At 34.7% G+C, this 17,579-nt stretch overlaps 1 protein-coding gene across 8 annotated transcripts in view; it reads right to left on the bottom strand.

Annotated features, from left to right (window-relative positions):
• The window catches only part of CNKSR2 (connector enhancer of kinase suppressor of Ras 2), a 292,101-nt gene that overhangs the window by 180,957 nt on the left and 93,565 nt on the right, over positions 1-17,579 (bottom strand). For all 8 annotated transcript variants that reach the window (XR_004271141.1, XR_004271142.1, XR_004271143.1 and 5 more), the window contains exon 5: positions 2,758-2,799. Coding sequence is in view for 4 of the 8 variants with exons in the window: in XM_032286106.1 (XP_032141997.1) it covers positions 2,758-2,799 (42 nt within the window). In the remaining 4 variants the exon portion in view is untranslated. The remainder of the gene's footprint in view (positions 1-2,757; positions 2,800-17,579) is intronic.

Here is a 17,579-nt window from a genome sequence, read left to right as displayed (position 1 = left end):
AAAAACATCACTTGATTCAGGTCACCGAGATAGAAAATAATAGAATTAGGATTCAGACACAGTTTTTTAGACTCAAAGTTATTTCTTCTACAGCATAGATCTGGAAAGATACTTGTATTAAAAATTTTGTTTTAAAGAAACTATTCTAGCATCATATACTAAGTGGTACCGTATACAATTTCATTATTAAAAAAAAAATGAATTATTCTGTGAGAAAAGTAATATATAAGTATACATACAGCCTTCTAGTAAAGGCTGGGTAATCTTTGTATAAAAAGGCCAGGATGAGAAGTATAATGATAACATGAAAAGACAAGTGCTTTCTGAGATGAACTGATTTGGTTAATGCCATTCACTGTTTCCATCATTATCAGACAGGATTTTTAAATTCTCACTAGCTGGAATGCAAAATTGCCAAGGTAAATATACGGTATTCATTTCTAAACTCCTTCAGTACTATTTACACTGTCACTTATTTCTAATGGCAAGTAGCCCAAAATCTGGCTTTTGAGAAAGGTAAGTCAATGAGTCAATTATCAGGAATTTATTTAAGAAACTAAACATTACTTATTATTTTAAAATTATTTAAAATTAAAAATATTTAGTGAATAAGAAAGTTTAAAATTTGGCTATTACTATGATTTTTACTTAATAAAATTTCAATCATTATTTTATAACCTGGAAGAGCTTATTTCCTAGTTAATTAATTAAAATTATATTTAAGGTCTTTTGTACAAGAGATAACCCACAGTATTTCTTTCATCATTTAAATTGATTTCTGTTATTCTGTCATATGGTGGAATCTGACTTTTCTTCAGAAATAAAATTGCGTATTTTTTACAGTTCTCTAGAGACTCTTTTTCCATAAATTATTTACATTTCCTTTGTTGATATTTGAATACTGATCACAAATGTGCACTTGTAACTGGAACTATTCCTCCACAGAAAAGATTACATCAACAAATGTAAAAATATATAGCATACATAAATTAATTGAGAAAATAAGGCAAAAAGAAATCACGTATATAAATTAGAGCCAAGAATGAAGCTACATACAAAACAAATACCATGAGATGCACTTGCCAATTATGGGCCACAAATTTTAATCTGAAGTTCATAGCAGCCAATGCATAAAGAAAAGTACAGCTCTTTTTGATACTAACATCAGGGAGAGATTACTCCTGAGAAACTTGATAAAGAAAAAAAGGTTAGTACACATCGACCTCAATAACAGCCTTGAAGTAAACAATGAAGAACCCACAGCAGCGTACCAAAGTTGGATTCAGTAAATTCAATACTTCAGAAAGAACAGTCATTGTCATAGAAAATTCAATGTCAAAGAAAGAGTCACTCACAGGAAATAAAATATAGGAGCAAAAGGGTCTGTTCATGCTCCTTAGTTATTGACATAATAGGCGCAGCTAGACAGTTCCACTGGAAAAAAGATAGTATAATTTGTAAAGTCTTAGGTAACTAGAATTGGTAGCAACTGCCAGATCTGGAAAGAGCATGGGCTTTAGTATCAGATTCTGTGTTCAAACTGAATAGTTGAACAGCTTAACATTTGTGACCCTTAGTTCTACCATCTGCAAAAATAGGATTAAATGAGAGAATATGCTTATAGAAACTAAACTAATACTTGAAATATATGGGCCCTAAATAAATATTAGTATCTTCTTATTCTCCATGCCCTACAGGTAGATCAACGTGAGGGAGTTATAATTATTTTCCCTCCTGGACTAATAAGGAGAAAAGTACGTTAATTATCTACTCCTGAGACTATCCTTACAAACCACAAAGGGCATCACTACTGTACAATGAGGGGAAGAGGATTAGCAGAGGATTATTCAGTATCATTTCTATAGTAGATAACAAAAAAGAAATAGGAATGCTGTGCTCCTGATACTTTGAATATTTTCCCTCCATACATTTAGATGTTTTTAAAGCATTTACTTTTCTAAATATAAAATAGTATTCTTTTATAAATATTCAAACATTTCAGAAACATAAAACTTATAAAAGTGAAAATAGGAATAAATGAGGCAAATGTCCTTTTACAGACACATGGATCTTCAACATCTAGTACCTGGCAGATGTAGAAATGACATGATTTCACACACACCAGAGGTAAAGAAGTTATTAGGACAAACCAGGATTGATCAAGAAATGCATTTACAAACAAAAGTGGCTAACTGTTCATTAAGAAAACAGGAAATGGCCTTCCCACCAAGTATAATGTACTCATAGTCCATTTCTAGTAATAAAATAATATGTAAAGTCAATAATTGATTCAAAAAATATTGCCATATTACCATTTGAAAAGTCATCTGGTGAGTATAGAATTGGAGCAAAGGGAATTTGATTTTTTAAATAAAGTATTTCATCTAAATGACGATAGAGATGAATTACCCATCACAGAACAGAATATCTTTCTCTGATCTTTATTTTGTAATATATGAACAGTAAAAGAAATTCTCATTTCAAATTCTCCTTGCTCTACATTATTAGTTTTTTAATTATATTCCAACTTTGTTACATATTACAATCTTAAAATACTATATCAAATTCTTTTCCTATTAGGTACAATAGAATGGTTATAACTAACGTAACTTGTTATGCTTTGATTCTTTTGTAGATTTCCTATAAAAGTATGCTTAACCGATATGGTCAGTAGATTTTTTTTCTTATGGTTTACTTCTTCTAGCTGAACAAGGAAGTATTCTCTAATAAAGATAAAATAAATCCAAGTATACTCACCACGTGAAGAATTTTATTCTCTGTTTCATACACAGTACAATCCTGGAAAAAAGAACCATATACATCAGATTTAAACATTCTTTAAAAAAATTTTCTTAGAAATTATACAATAATTTGAAAAGTTTTAACAATTCAAGTAAAAGCAATAATAAGAGTAGGAAAAATCTGGGATGCTATACACCAAAATATTAATAATGGTTAGCTCTGATGGTCAGTAGCAGAGGATATCCTTATTTTTGCTTAACTGTATATTCTAATTTTACTACTTTTAAACACATACTAAATGACAATATACATTAAGTAGACTTTTAAAGACAAAAATTGAAAAAATATTGTAACCATTTCTAAGCTTTTACATGTAATAAACGTATTTCGTTAAAATATTCCCAACATTACAAGTACTAACTTATAATGGATTAGAACATTAAAAAACACACTAACATTTATTTCAATAGTCCTATCAAAATCTCAAATACTTTTATATTTTCAACTATGGCAAGCTATTACATATACTTTTACATTATACACTTAAAATTAATACATCTACTAATAATAATTACCAAGTTCACAGTTCTCACCTAAATTTAATTCCCAGAAATTATAAAAAAAATTCTTTCAAAAACTACCATGGTCTTTTTTTTTTTTTTTAACCTGGAAGTACTTGATACACAATAAGCAGCAATACAACAAACTGATCTTTGCTTAGAGACTTAATGCTTCTACAGCGCAGTTTCCTCAGAGAATTTATAAAATGGGCATATTGGTAGTAACCCAATAAGAATGTTGTGAGAATTAAGTGACAAAATGAGAACAATTAATTGAATCTGACATATATTAAGTGATAAATACATTTTCACCATGTATTAGTGTTATTCTTCATCACTATTTTAATTTTAAAAATTAATTAACTTTATTTCAAAAAATAAAATTAAGTAATTATTATTTGGCTAATTTTGAAAAAAAAAAACATTTCCACAGTACTGAATATTTTAGGAAATAATATTTCATTTCATTTTTTCCTAAATTTAATTTTAGCAAAAAGGAATGTTGCTCAGCTGATAATGCAGCTTTACCACAATGCCTTGTCAGAAGAAGTAGGTATTCAGATCAGGGCAAATTTTTAAAAATAAAACTTAGGTATATTTTTCAAATTAATAGAAATATTTAAGAATTGGGTCTTGCCTTTCTGAGGGACTCATATGCCAAAGCAGAGATAATATAGGAAAAGTTGGGAAATTGCCCAGTTTCTGCTTGCTGCTTCTATAGCTTACTTCAGCTGTAATGTATGCAAATTCCATTACTTGCCTACCTTCACAGAATCAGAAGGTAGGACTAAACATTCAAACTTCAAAGAGATTCTCCTCAAGGACAAAAGTAAATATGATCTGAATATATACTCTAGTAGCAGATAATAATCATACAGAAAGTAACTATTTCAAGTATCTTTAAAATATAAAAATTTACTAGCACATTTCTCATGTGATCCAACAAAAAGGACTGTTAAAATAATCTTGAACTGTTTTCAGTAATCATATGATGTTTGATGGTAGTGTTGTGATTATTATTGTCATGTAGAATCTGTTGCGTGTACTTTACAAGATGAATAACTGAACAATTATGTGACTGTCATTCTATCACTCCAGTGTCATTGATACGTATTTTTTGTATGGGAGAAGGCAGACACATATATAAGATTAAAGAAGTTAAATAATACGCTGGAGTCTCTTGAAGTATTATCTATATACATTTATGTAGGCATGTATTTCTTAGCTCTGCACACTGAAAAGGCATAGGAACAATGACCAACCTAGTAATGATAAACTTCCCACAGTTTATGGTCTTAAAACCACATTTCCCAAGCCTTCTTGGAAAATGGCTGATTCAAGATCTCATATAGGAAATATACAAGATGAGCTTGGATTATACTGTGACACAAGACAGAAGGAAGTTATCAAAGTCTACTAGGTGTAGTCTATCAAGACTACTAGTACACATGAGTTGACTCCTGTGTCAGTAGGACTCAGGACTCAACATGAAGAGATTCCCACTGACCAAACATGAAACAATTTGAGTGCCCCCAATTTACTATTTTTCTCTCATTAAACTTCTTTCTTTCTTTAATAGCTTACTATGTAGAACACTTGCTTCTACTTGTTTGCATCTATACCTTCTTTCAGCAAGATTGCCTTGGTAGTTATTGAAAGCCAGAGGCTTTCACAAAGGGTGAGGATGCACCATATTAAAATAGAGGCCAGGCGAGGTGGCTCCTGCCTGTAATTCCAGCACTTTGGGAGGCCTAGGTGGATCGCTTGAGGCCAGGTGTTCAAGACCAGACTGGTCAACATGGTGAAACCCCATCTCTACTAAAAATACAAAAATTAACTGGGTGTGGTAGCACATGCCTGTAATCCCAGCTACTCAGGAGGCTGAGGCAGAATTGCTTGAACCTGGGAGGTGGAGGTTGCAGTGAGCCAAGATTGCACCACTGCACTCTAGCCTGGGCAACAGAGCGAGACTCTGCCTCAAATACACACACACACACACACACACGCAGAGTGCATATTAACATACTACCTTATAACTTTACATTAGGGAGAAGAAAGAAGCTCAATGACTATATTTTGTTAAGCTATAATTTTAAGGCATTCATTTTATCATGCTAAACATTTAAATAGCTCGAGGTACTTTGGGGGGTTTATTTATTAGTAAGTTATTTTACTTTCATCAACAGGTGATTTTAAAATATTTTCTTCTCAGGTATGGGTTTTATCAATACTTGGGGCCAAATCTTTTCCTAAAAGATATTTCAAGTTTTAAAGAGAAAACAGCATTGCATATGGAGAAATCTATACTTTACAAACCTATTCATGCTATGGAAAGGTACACCTCTGATGTTCCAGTTATTTTTAGGTCAGAATTAAATTTAGATTTTAAACACTGGGTTGACAGCAATGATACTATATACTCCCAGGAATTCTCTTCAGTAGCTCAAGCTTTTTGTATATGCAAAATAAAATTTTCATTACTTCTTTATCCTTTTCCATATAATGCTTCTACAAACTATGTGACACATTTACATGAGCCAAATTCCTAATGAGAAAATATTCATAAAAATGAGGCGTGTTTCTTGAATTTTGATCACTAAGTATGCACAGAAACATCCTCCCACAGATGAGCTATACGCCCACATAGGATCATAATGTTATCCTTTCTGTGAAACAATGATGCAATGCTATACTGAGCAGAATAACAGAACAGTTTTTTTTCCTACATATTACCACTGATGTTCCATACTTTGTCAAAAAGTTTTAAGCACCTGGTGGGTCACAATGCTCAGAACAGGTAATATTTCTCATCAATTGTATATTATAAACCTAAGAACAGTGTATTTGTTATTAATAGCAAATATGTAAAGAGAGATAGTGAAGGGAAACAGTATATATCTCTAATAAGAATACAATTAAATTTCATGGAGCTTTAGAAATGCCACAAATTTCCACGTCTAATTTTTGTGTATATATTGTATCCTTTTGCAAATAATATAAAAATATTGTTTTGGTTAGAAGTAATATATAAATAATCCATCTATGTAAACCTTTGATAATGGTAACTTCATATTCAATACTTCAACATATTCTATTATTATCAAAACGTCTTTACATGCCTAAAGGGTTAATTCAGGCAATGAATATTATACTTTTCCGTTTTTTTCCTTTCTTCTCCCTCCCTCTCTTTCTATCTTTCTTCCTTTCTTTCTTGCATTCATTTATTTATTGAAGTCACAATTCAGTTCATCAACATGTTTTTTGTCATCTCCTAAATGCAATTCAGTTCCAGATACTATTATGAGATCAGGGAAAAATTACCCTTGGTATTTGGCCATCATAATTTCATTAATTCAGGGGGTGGGGTGGGGAGAAAACATTCAAATAAAAACAGAAGGTAGACAAGATAAATGCTAACAAAAGATTCCATTATAAAGGGGATAAATTCTGATAATCCTAGATTAACTATGTGGAGAAGATGATATTTTACCTGGCCCTAAATGGCTTTCAAATCTGGAAATTTGAAGGTTTAGGGAGAAGGAACATTTCAAATTGTGTGAACACACTGAACAAATGTACAATCAATAAGAAGTAAGCAGATTTATTTGGTTAAAGTTTAAGCTATGTGGGGAAAATACAGTGGGAAAGAAAGCAGAAAAAATAATATGGAGCATATTATGGAGAGCTACCAATGCTAGGTTGAAGAAAATTTTTGTTTTTGTTTTAAAAGAAAAACAATTTCAATTTTTCTATAACAATCTAATTTCCATTTTGAAGTTCCTTCAAAAACTTAACTCAGTCAGTTTATAATTTCTCTTGACTTTCCTTGGGGAAGGATTGAAATCAAGGCAGCCTACTTAATATAATAGTTGATGTTACACAGCAAGGTAAGCTGTGAGTGAGAGTTAAGGGGTCTGTAGAGATGAAATGTTCTTGTCCAGCTAACAACTCCCATAGCCATCTCTTGTTCCATTCTTCATAGCCCCTTAAGTTACAAGAGTAACTTTCATGCCATATCTCAGATACAGAAATCTCTGCAAAGCTGTGTATCTTCCGAGACATACTAAAGTGGATGTTTTATCTCTAGAAAGGATGGAGGAGTGTGAACTTTATTTGGATACAAGGGCATGTTCGCGAATATTTTAATATGAGAAGCATGTGATTAAATTTATCTTTCATGAAAATGATTAGAAGAAGTTAGGAATTTGGAAGGGAGACAAACTGGAGTTAGGAAGATGAGTTTTCATTAGGAAATGTGATATATAATCAGGGCTTGAACTGAGGTTATGTTAGTGGAAGGAGAGATGAAAAGAAGTGGATGCCATGCAGATAGCCAGATATGAAAAATCAGTTACCTAATTTTTTCATATTAGGTCATATTAGGTAACTGATTGATCAGATACAAAGAATGATGAGTGGGGGAGACGGACAGAGCAAGATGGTAGAATAGAAGGTTCCACAGACTGTCCTCCCAGGACCCAAACAAGGACATCAATTTAACAAATATCTCCACAGGAAAAAAAAAAAAAAAACACCTTCATAAGAACCAAAAACCAGGTGAGCATCCACAATACCTAGTTTTAACTTCATGTCATTGAAAGAAGCACTGAAGAGGTAGGAAAAACAGTCTTGAATTGTCAACGTCCCCTTTCCCCCAAACCCGGGCAGCAGCTGCCTGTTAGTGATTGTGTTTCTGTGCACTGGGAGAAAGACAGCCAGTAATTCTGAGGCATTAAACTCAGTGCTGACCTTGTTATAGCAGAAAACAAAACTGAACCAAACTCAGCTGATGTTCACCAATGCAGGGAGCATTTAAAAAAGTCCTAGCCAGAGGGGAATCAATCACTAATCCCAGTGATCTGAACTTGAGTTTCTACGAGCTTTGCCACCATGGGTTACAGTGATGTGGGGCCCCAAATAAACTGCAAAAGCAGTCTAGGCCACATGGAGAACAACTCTTAGACAAGTTCTAGTGCTGAGCTGACGCCAGAGACAAGTGGACTGCGGGGCCGTGGTGGGGAGGTGGCTCACAACTTACTGAGATACCAGCTGGGATGGCTAAGGGAGTGCTGACATCATCCCTACTGTAACCCCAGGTTGCATAACTTGTGGCTTCAAAAAAGACCCCTTCCTTTCACTTGAGAGGAGGAAATGGAAGAGTACGGAAGACTTTGTTTGTGTCTTGGATACCAGCTTAGCCACAGCAGGATAGGGTACCAGAGTCCTAAGGCCCCCTTTCCAGGTCTTCGCTCCTGAAAGAAACTTCTAGACACACTCAGGGTCAAAAGGGAACCTGTTGTCTTAAAGGAAAGGACCCAGTCCAGGCAGCATGTATCACCTGCTAACTGAAAAGCCTGAATAACTAGCAGCAGTGACATTCAGGTACTATGTGAGAGCCTTGGGCAAGATGCTGAGACCTGTTGGCTTCCAGTAAGACTCAGCACATTCCCAGTTGTAGTGACTATGGGTGATACCTTCTGCATGGGAAAAGTAAAGGGGATTTTGTCTTGCCCCTTAGGTATCAGCTTGGCCACAGGGAAGTAGAGCACCAAGTAGACTCGTGGTATCCCTAATTCCAGGACTTGGCTCTTAGATTGCATTTCTGGACCTGCCCTGGGCCAGAGAGGAGCCCACTGCCCTGAAGGGTGAAGCCCAGGCCATGCTGTATTCAACACGAGTTGACTAAAGAGCCCTTGGGCCTTAAGGGAACATTGGCTGTAGTCTCTCAGTACTCCAGGACCTAGGTGAATGTGGCCACAGGGGGAGGTTCCTCTGTGTTTGGAAAGGAGAGGGAAGAGTAGGAAGGGCTACATCTTGTGGTTTGAGTGCTAGCTTAGCTGCAATAAAATGGAACACCAGATAGACGTCCAAGGTTTTTGACTCTAGTCCCTGTCTCCTGGATGGCACCTCTGGATCTGCCTGGGGCCAGGGGAAATTTAACGCCCTGAAGGGATGAACATAGGTCTGGCCGGCTTTGATATCTGCTGATTATAGAGCCCCAGGACTTTGAGCAACCATAGGTGGTAGCCACGGAATGGTTACAGCAGGCCTTGAGCCAGATCCAGTGCTGTGCTGACCTCAGGTCTAAATGTAGCATAGTCCTAGTGGTGGTGGCCAAAGGGGTCTTTATGTCACGACAGGTGGCTCATAACAGAGACAGAGACTACATTTGTTTGGGAGAAAGTAAGGGAAGAGAACAGGCTTTCTGCCTGGGAATCCAGATGATGCTTCCAGATCATGTCCAAGACCATCAAGGTGGTACCTCTACAAGTCTACGAGAACCACAGCATTACCAGGCTTATCGTGTCCCCTAAAGCAGATACAACTTAGATCACAACACCTATGTTCTTTCAAATGTCCTGAAAGACTTCCCAAGAAGGATGGGTACAAACAAGCCTAGACTGTGATGACTACAATTAAATATCTAACTTTTCAATGCCCAGAAACAGATGAATATCTACAAATATTAAGACAATCCAGGAAAACATGACCTCACCAAATGAGCTCAATAAGGCGCTAAGGGTCAATTCTGGAGAAACAAAGATATGTGACAGAGAATTCAAAATAGCTGTTTTGAGGAAACTCAAACAAATCCAAGATAACAAAAAAAAAAAAAAGGAATTCAGAATTGTATCAGATAAATTTGACAAAATGATTGAAATAAAGAAAAAAATCAGGCAGAAATTCTAGAGTTGAAAAATGCAATCGACATACTAAAGAATGTATCATAGTCTTTTAATAGCAGATTTGATCAAGCAAAGAAAGAATTACTGAGTTTGAAGACAGGCTATTTGAAAATACACAGAGGAGAGAGAAAAAGAATAAAAAATAATGAAGTACACCTACATGATGTAAAAGACAGCCTCAAAAGGACAAATCTAAGAGTTATTGGCCTTAAGGAGGAGTCAGAGAAAGAGACAGGGGTATAAAGTTTACTCAAAGTGATAATAAAAGAACTTCCCAAACCAAGAGAAAGATATTAATATCCAAGTACAAGAAGGTTATAGAACAGTAAGCAGATTTAACCCAAAGAAGGCTACCTCAAGGCATTTAATAATCAAACTCTCAAAAGTCAAGGATAAACGATCCTCAAAGCAACAAAAGAACACAAATGACATACAATGGAGTGCCAATATAGCAGACTTTTCAGGAGAAACCTTACAGGTCAGGAGAGAGTGGCATGGCATATTAAAAGTACTGAGGGAAAAAAACTTTTACCCTAGAATAGATTATCTGGTGAAAATATCCTTCAAATATGAAGGACTTTCTCAGACAAATAAAAGCTAAGGGATTTCATAATCATCAGACCTATCCTGTAAGAAATGCTAAAGGAAGTACTTCAGTGAGAAAGAAAAGGGTGTTAATGAGCAATAAGAAATCATCTAAAGGTACAAAAGTCACTGGTAATAGTAAGTACCAGAAAAACAATATTATAACACTGTAACTGTGGTATGTAAACTACTCTTAAGTAGAAAGACTAACTGATAAACCAATAAAAATAATAACTAAAATGGCTTTTAAAGACATAGACCTTACAAAAAGATAGTAATAGTAAAAAGAAAAAGTTAAAAAGAAGAGGGATAAACTTAAGGTGTAGAGTCTTTATTGGTTTTTTTTTTTTTCTTGCTTATGCAAATAGTGTTAAAGCTGCTATCAGCTTAAAATAATAGTTTATAGGATAGTATTTGCAAGCCTCTTGGTAACCTCAAACCAAAAAAACATACAATGAGTATGCAAAAAAAAAAAAAAATCAAGAAACTAACTTATATCACCAAGGAAAATTACCTCCACTAAGAGAAGACAGGAAGGAAAGAAAGAAGGAAGAGAAGTTCACAAAATAACCGGAAAACAAATAACAAAGGACAGGAGAAAGTCCTTATTTACCAATAATAACATTCAATGTAAACGGACTAAACTCTCCAAAAGACATAATCTGGCTGAACAGATTAAAAAAATAAGACCCAATGATCCACTGCCTATAAGAAACACACTTCACCAATAAAGAACACATGAACTGAAAATAAAGGGATAAGAAAAGATATTCCATGCCAATGAAAACCAAAAAAGACGAGGAGTAGCTATACTCATATCAGACAAAATAGACTTCAAAACAAAAGCTATGAGAAGAGACACTATATAATGATGAAGGGGCCAATTCAGCAATATAATAATTTTAAATATATATGCACCCAACACTGGAGCACCCAAATACATAAAGCAAACATTATGGAAAATAAAGAGAAAGATAGCCCCCAAAACAATAATAGCTGGAGACTTAAACACCCCGCTTTCAGCAATGGACAGAACTTCCAGACAGAAAGTCAACAAAGAAACATCAAACTTAATCTTCACTATAGACGAAATGGATCTAAAAGATATTTAAAGAACATATCATCTAAGAGCTTCAGAATATACATTCTTTTCCTCAGCACATGAATCATTCTCAAGGACAGACTATATGTTAGGTTGCAAAACAAGTTTAAAACATTAAAAAAAATTGAACTCATATCAAGCATCTTCTCTGATCACAATGGAATAAAACTAGAAAACAATAACAAGAGGAAGTTTGGAAATTATATAAATACTTGGAAACTAAACAATATGCTCCTGAATGACCAGTGGGTCAATGAAGAAATTAAGAAGAAAATGGTAAAAATTTCTTGGAACAAATGATAATGGAAACACAACATACCAAAACTTGTGGGATACAGCAAAAGAAGTACTAAGAGATAAATCTGTAGCTATATGTATCTGTATCAAAAAAAAAAATTCAAATAAACAACCTAACAATGCATATTAAAGAACTAGAAAAGCAAGAGCAAACCAAATACAAAATTATTAGATGAAAATAATGAATACCAGAGCAGAAATAAATAAAAGTGAAATGAAGAAAACAATGGAAATAATGGATGAAACAGAAAGTTGGTATATTAAAAAAAAATTAACAAATCTTTAGCCAAACTAAGAAAAATAAGAGAACAGATCCAAATAAATAAAATCAGAGATGAAAAATGAGACATTGCAACTGATACTGTAGAAATTCAAAGGATCATTAGTGGCTACAATGAGCAACTATATGGCAATACATTGGAAAATCCCACACAAATTCCTAGACACATACAACCTACCAAGGTTTAAATATGAAGAAATCTAAAACCTGAGGAGGCTAATAACAAGCTATGAGATCGAAGCCATAATAAAAAGTCTCCCAAAAAGGAAAGCTGGTGACGTAAAGTCTTCACTGCTGAATTCTACCAAACATTAAAGAAGAACTAATACCAATCCTACTCAATCTATTTCAAAAAAATAGAGGAGGAGGGAACACTCAAACTCATTCTACCAGGCCAGTATTACCCTGGTACCAAAACCAGATAAAGACACACCAAATAAAGAAAACTACAGGCCAATATTTGATGACTACTGATGCAAAAATCCTCAACAAAATATTAGCAAACTGAATTCAACAATATATTAAAAAGGTCATTCATCATGACCAAGTGGCATTTATTCTTGGGTTGCAAGGATGGTTCAACATACAAAAATCAATCAGTGTGATACATCATACCAAAAGGATGATGGACAAAAACCATAGGATCATTTCAATTTATGCTGAAAAAGAATATGATGAAATTCAATACCCCTTCATAATAAAAACCCTCAAAAGACTGGGTACAGAAGGAATATACCTCAACATAATAAATGCCATATATGATAGACCCACAGCTAGTATCATACCGAATAGGGGAAAAACTGAAAGCCATTCTTCTGAGATCTGGAACACAAGGATGTCCACTTTCATCACTGCTATTCAAGATAGTACTGGCAGTCCTAGCCAGAGCAATTAGGCAACAGAAATAAATAAAGTGTATCCAAAATGGAAAGGAAGAAGTCAAACTACCATTGTTTGCAGATGACAATGATCTTAAATTGGGAAAAATCTAAAGATTCCAAGAAAAAACTATTAGAATTGATGATCAAGTTTAGCAAAGTTGCAGGATACAAAATCAACAATCAGTAGCATTTCTACATGGCAATAGTGAAAAATTTGAAAAAGAAGACAAAAATAATCCCGTTTCCAATAGCCACAAACAAAATTAAGTATCCAGAAATTAATATAATCAAAGAAGTGAAAGATCTCTATAATGAAAACCATAAAACACTGATAAAAGAAATGGAAGAGGCCACCAAAAAATGAAAAAATGCTGCATGCTTTTAGATTAGAAGAATCAGTATTGTTAAAAATGTCCACACTACCAAAGCAATCTAAGGATTCAGTGCAATCCCCATCAAAATACCAATGACATTCGCCACAGAAATAGAAAGGAAAAATCCTAAAATTTATATGGAACTACAAAAGAATAGCTAAAGCTATCCTAAGCAAAAAGAACACAACTGGAGGAATCACAACACCTGACTTCAAATTATACTACTGAGACAGAGTAACTTAAACAGCATGGTACTGGCATAAAAACAGACATAGAGACCAGCAGAACAGAGTAGAGAACACAGAAACAAATCCACACATCCACAGTGAACTCATTTTCAACAACAGCGTCAAGGACATATACTGTGTAAAGTACAGTCTCTTTAATAAATGGTGCTGGGAAAACTGGATATCCATGGGCAGAAGAATGAAACTAGACCTGTATCTCCCACCATATACAAAATTCAAATAAAAATGGATTTAAGACTTAAATCTAACACTTCAAACTATGAAACTACTACCAAACAACATCACAGAAACTCTACAGGACATTGGTCTTGGCAAAGATTTCTTAATACTCCACAATCACATGCAACCAAAGCAAAAATGGACAAATGGGATCACATCAAGTCAAAAAGCTTCTGCACAGCCAAGGAAACAATCAACAAAGTGAAGAGACAAGCCACAAAATGGGAGAAAATATTTGCAAACTACTCATCTGACAAGTGATTAAAAACTAGAATATGTAACAAGCAAAACAATGCTATAGGAAAAAAATCTAATAATCTGATTTTAAAAAGGGCAAAACAGTGAATACACAGTTCTCAAAAGAAGACATACAAATGGCCATTAGGATATGAAAAGGTATTCAATATCATTGATCATCAAAGAAATGTAAAGCAAAACTAAAATGAGATAGTATCTCACCCCAGTTAAAATGTTTTATATCCAAAAGACAGGCAATAACAAATGCCGGTGAGCATGTGGAGAAAAGGGAACTTTGTACACTGTTGGTGGGAAGGTACATTAGTGCAATCATGATGGAGTACAGTTTGGAGGTTCCTTAAAAAACTAAAAATACAGCTGCCACATAATGCATCAATCTGACTTCTGGGTATATACCCCAAGGCAAGGAAAGCAGGATATTAAAAAGATATCTGAACTCTCATGTTTTTTGCAGCTTTGTTCACAATAGCCAAGATTTTGAAGCAATCTGTGTCTATCGACAGATAAATGAATAAAGAAAATGTAGTTGCTGGGTGTGGTTACTCACGTCTGTAATCCCAGCACTTTGGGAGGTCGTGGTGGGAGGATCACCTGAGGTCAGGAGTTTGAGACCAGCCTGGCCAACATGATGAAACCCTGTCTCTACTAAAAATACAAAAAAAAAAAAAATTAGCCGAGCATTGTGGTGGTCGCCTGTAGTCCCACCTACTCGAGAGGCTGAGGCAAGAGAATCACTTGAACCCGGGAGTCAAAGGTGGAGCCAAGATTGTGCCACTGCACTTCAGCCTGGGTGACAGAATGGGACTCTGTCTCAAAAAAACAATAAAAATAAAAATAATGTAGTACGTATACACAATGGAATAGTATTCAGCCATAAAAAATGAGATTCAGTCATTTGCAACAGCACTAATGGATCTGGAGATCATTATGTAAAGTGAAACAAGCCAGGTACCTAAAGATAAACATCACATGTTCTCACTCACTTATGGGATCTAAAAATCAAAATAACTGAACCTATAAAGATAGAGAGTAGAAAGATGGTTACCAAAGGCTGGGAAGTATAGTAGGGTGGTGGAAGAGAAGTGGGGATGGGTAATGGGTACAAAAAATATATAGTTAGAAAGAATTAATAAGACCTAGTATTGGATAGCACAACAGTGTGACTATAGTCAATAATAATTTAATTGTGCATTTTAAAATAAGTTAAAAATATAATTGGATTGTTTGTAACATGAAAGATAAATTATTGAGGGGATGCATACCTCATTTTCCATGATGTGATTATTAATGCACTGCATGCCTGCATCAAAACATCTCATATATTCCATAAATATATACACTTACTATGTATCCACAAAAGTTTTCAAATATGCAAATTAGTAAACAAGAAATAACGAGGAGGAAAAGTTAAACATTACTCCAAGCGTTCAAGCCTGAGAATATGGATGTATGAATAGTAGAGTAGAGATGGAGAAGGGAATGTGAGGAGATTCAATTTTATTTTGTGCACATAAAATTAGAAGTGGCTCTAAACAGAACATGTTACATACAACTGTCCAGTAAGCATTTGAAAAAACTGAATTAGAATGGAAATAGAGTCAGATCTTGGAGATACTGACATTGAAGTGATAGTTAAAGCTAAGAAAACAACAATGATGACTTCACCAGAACGGAGTATGTATGGTGGAAAGACAGCTGAGGATAAAACCTCAGACAATGCTTGTTTAGGAGCCAGAGGAAGAATTAATCCCCTGGTCAGGATTAAATGAAGAAAGTGATATTACAGATAATGGAAAGAGTTTTAGAAAGGGAGAAAAGATAAATAGTGTCTAATTTAAGTAAGAGTCTGAGAAAAATGACAGCAAGAGACTTTAAAAATCAGTTTTAATATAATAATGGAGATGGAGTAGATGAAAAAGACAATGTGAGGATTTCAGACGTACAAGTAACAGCACTAATATAAATTGTTCTTCTAAGAAATGTTTCAGAGTAGAAAAGGAATTAGGTCTAGTTTTTAGAGAAGCAGTGTCAATGTAATGAAAAATAGTAGAGAGGCAGTTTAGCATTTATCATGATATGGTGATTTACAAAAATCCAGATAAATATATTTATATAACTCAGCCAATATAAAGATTATAAACGGAAAGAATACATAAGTATGCTCTATATAACATGATTCTTGTCATTTTTGTTAGGAGATTGTATTAGGAGATGGAAGATCTAGTACTATATACACACCAAGCAGAATGCATCATTAGAGGAGTTGACATGACAAATACGAAGAAAGGAGAATAGTTGACTGAAGTGTGATATCAAAGAGAAAAACAAATGAACAAAGAATATATCTAATACTTTCCATCTTCTTAAAACAGTATAATAAATGTGTCAAATTTATCAATCAGGGGCAAGGAGACAAAAATCTGGTGAGGCTTAAAAAGGATGGCCAGGCGCAGTGGCTCACGCCCGTAATCCTAGCACTCTGGGAGGTCAAAGTGGACAGATCACTTGAGGTCAGGCATTTGAGTCACAAACACAGTGAAACCCCATCTCTACTAAAAATACAAAAACTAGCCAGGCGTGGTGGTGCACACCTGTAATCCCAGCTACTCGGGAGGCTGACACAGGAGAACTGCTTGAACCCAGGAGGCAGAGGTTGCAGTGAGCCAAGATTGTGCCATTGCACTCCAGCTTCGTGGACAAAAGCGAAACTCCATCTCACACACACACACACACACACACACACACACACACACACACACACTAAGATGAAGAATAGTGTCAGGAATAGAAAATATTTAGATCAGCTTCTTATTCCTCAGGGAAAAAAAAAAAAGATACTATGATATGGTATTGGCCACAATTAATGAGCTGGAGAACAACAAAAGCAAACAGAAAACACAGAATACCAAATACCATGTTTTCACTTTAAGTAGGAGCTAAATGATGAGAACACATGAACACATAGAGGGGATCAACACACACTGGGGCCTATCGGAGGGTAAAGGGTAGGAGGAGGGAGAGGATCAGGAATAATAACCAATGGGTACTAGGCTTAATACCTGGATGATGAAATAATCTGTACAAAAAACCCCCACCACATGAGTTTACCTATGTAACAAACCTGTACTTGTACCCCTGAACTTAAAAGTTAAAAACGAAAGCAAAAACCTCAGTTTTTTACTAGTTTTAAGTCATTTTATAGTCTTTTACATTGAAAAAACTTTCTAACAACTTTTCCACAGGGGGGAGGGACTATTCCATTTTTAGCAACAAGCTAGAACAATCCTCATTCATTTACCACTTATTCTCAGTCTGATTATTTTTACAGATTTCTGTCTTATAACATC

Source organism: Sapajus apella, unplaced genomic scaffold (assembly GCF_009761245.1).
Source record: "Sapajus apella isolate SASKATOON/1434 unplaced genomic scaffold, GSC_monkey_1.0 scaffold17, whole genome shotgun sequence".
Taxonomy (NCBI): Eukaryota; Metazoa; Chordata; class Mammalia; order Primates; family Cebidae; genus Sapajus; species Sapajus apella.
The sequence above is the reverse complement of the archived record's forward strand: the minus strand, read 5'-3'. Positions and strand labels throughout refer to the sequence as shown.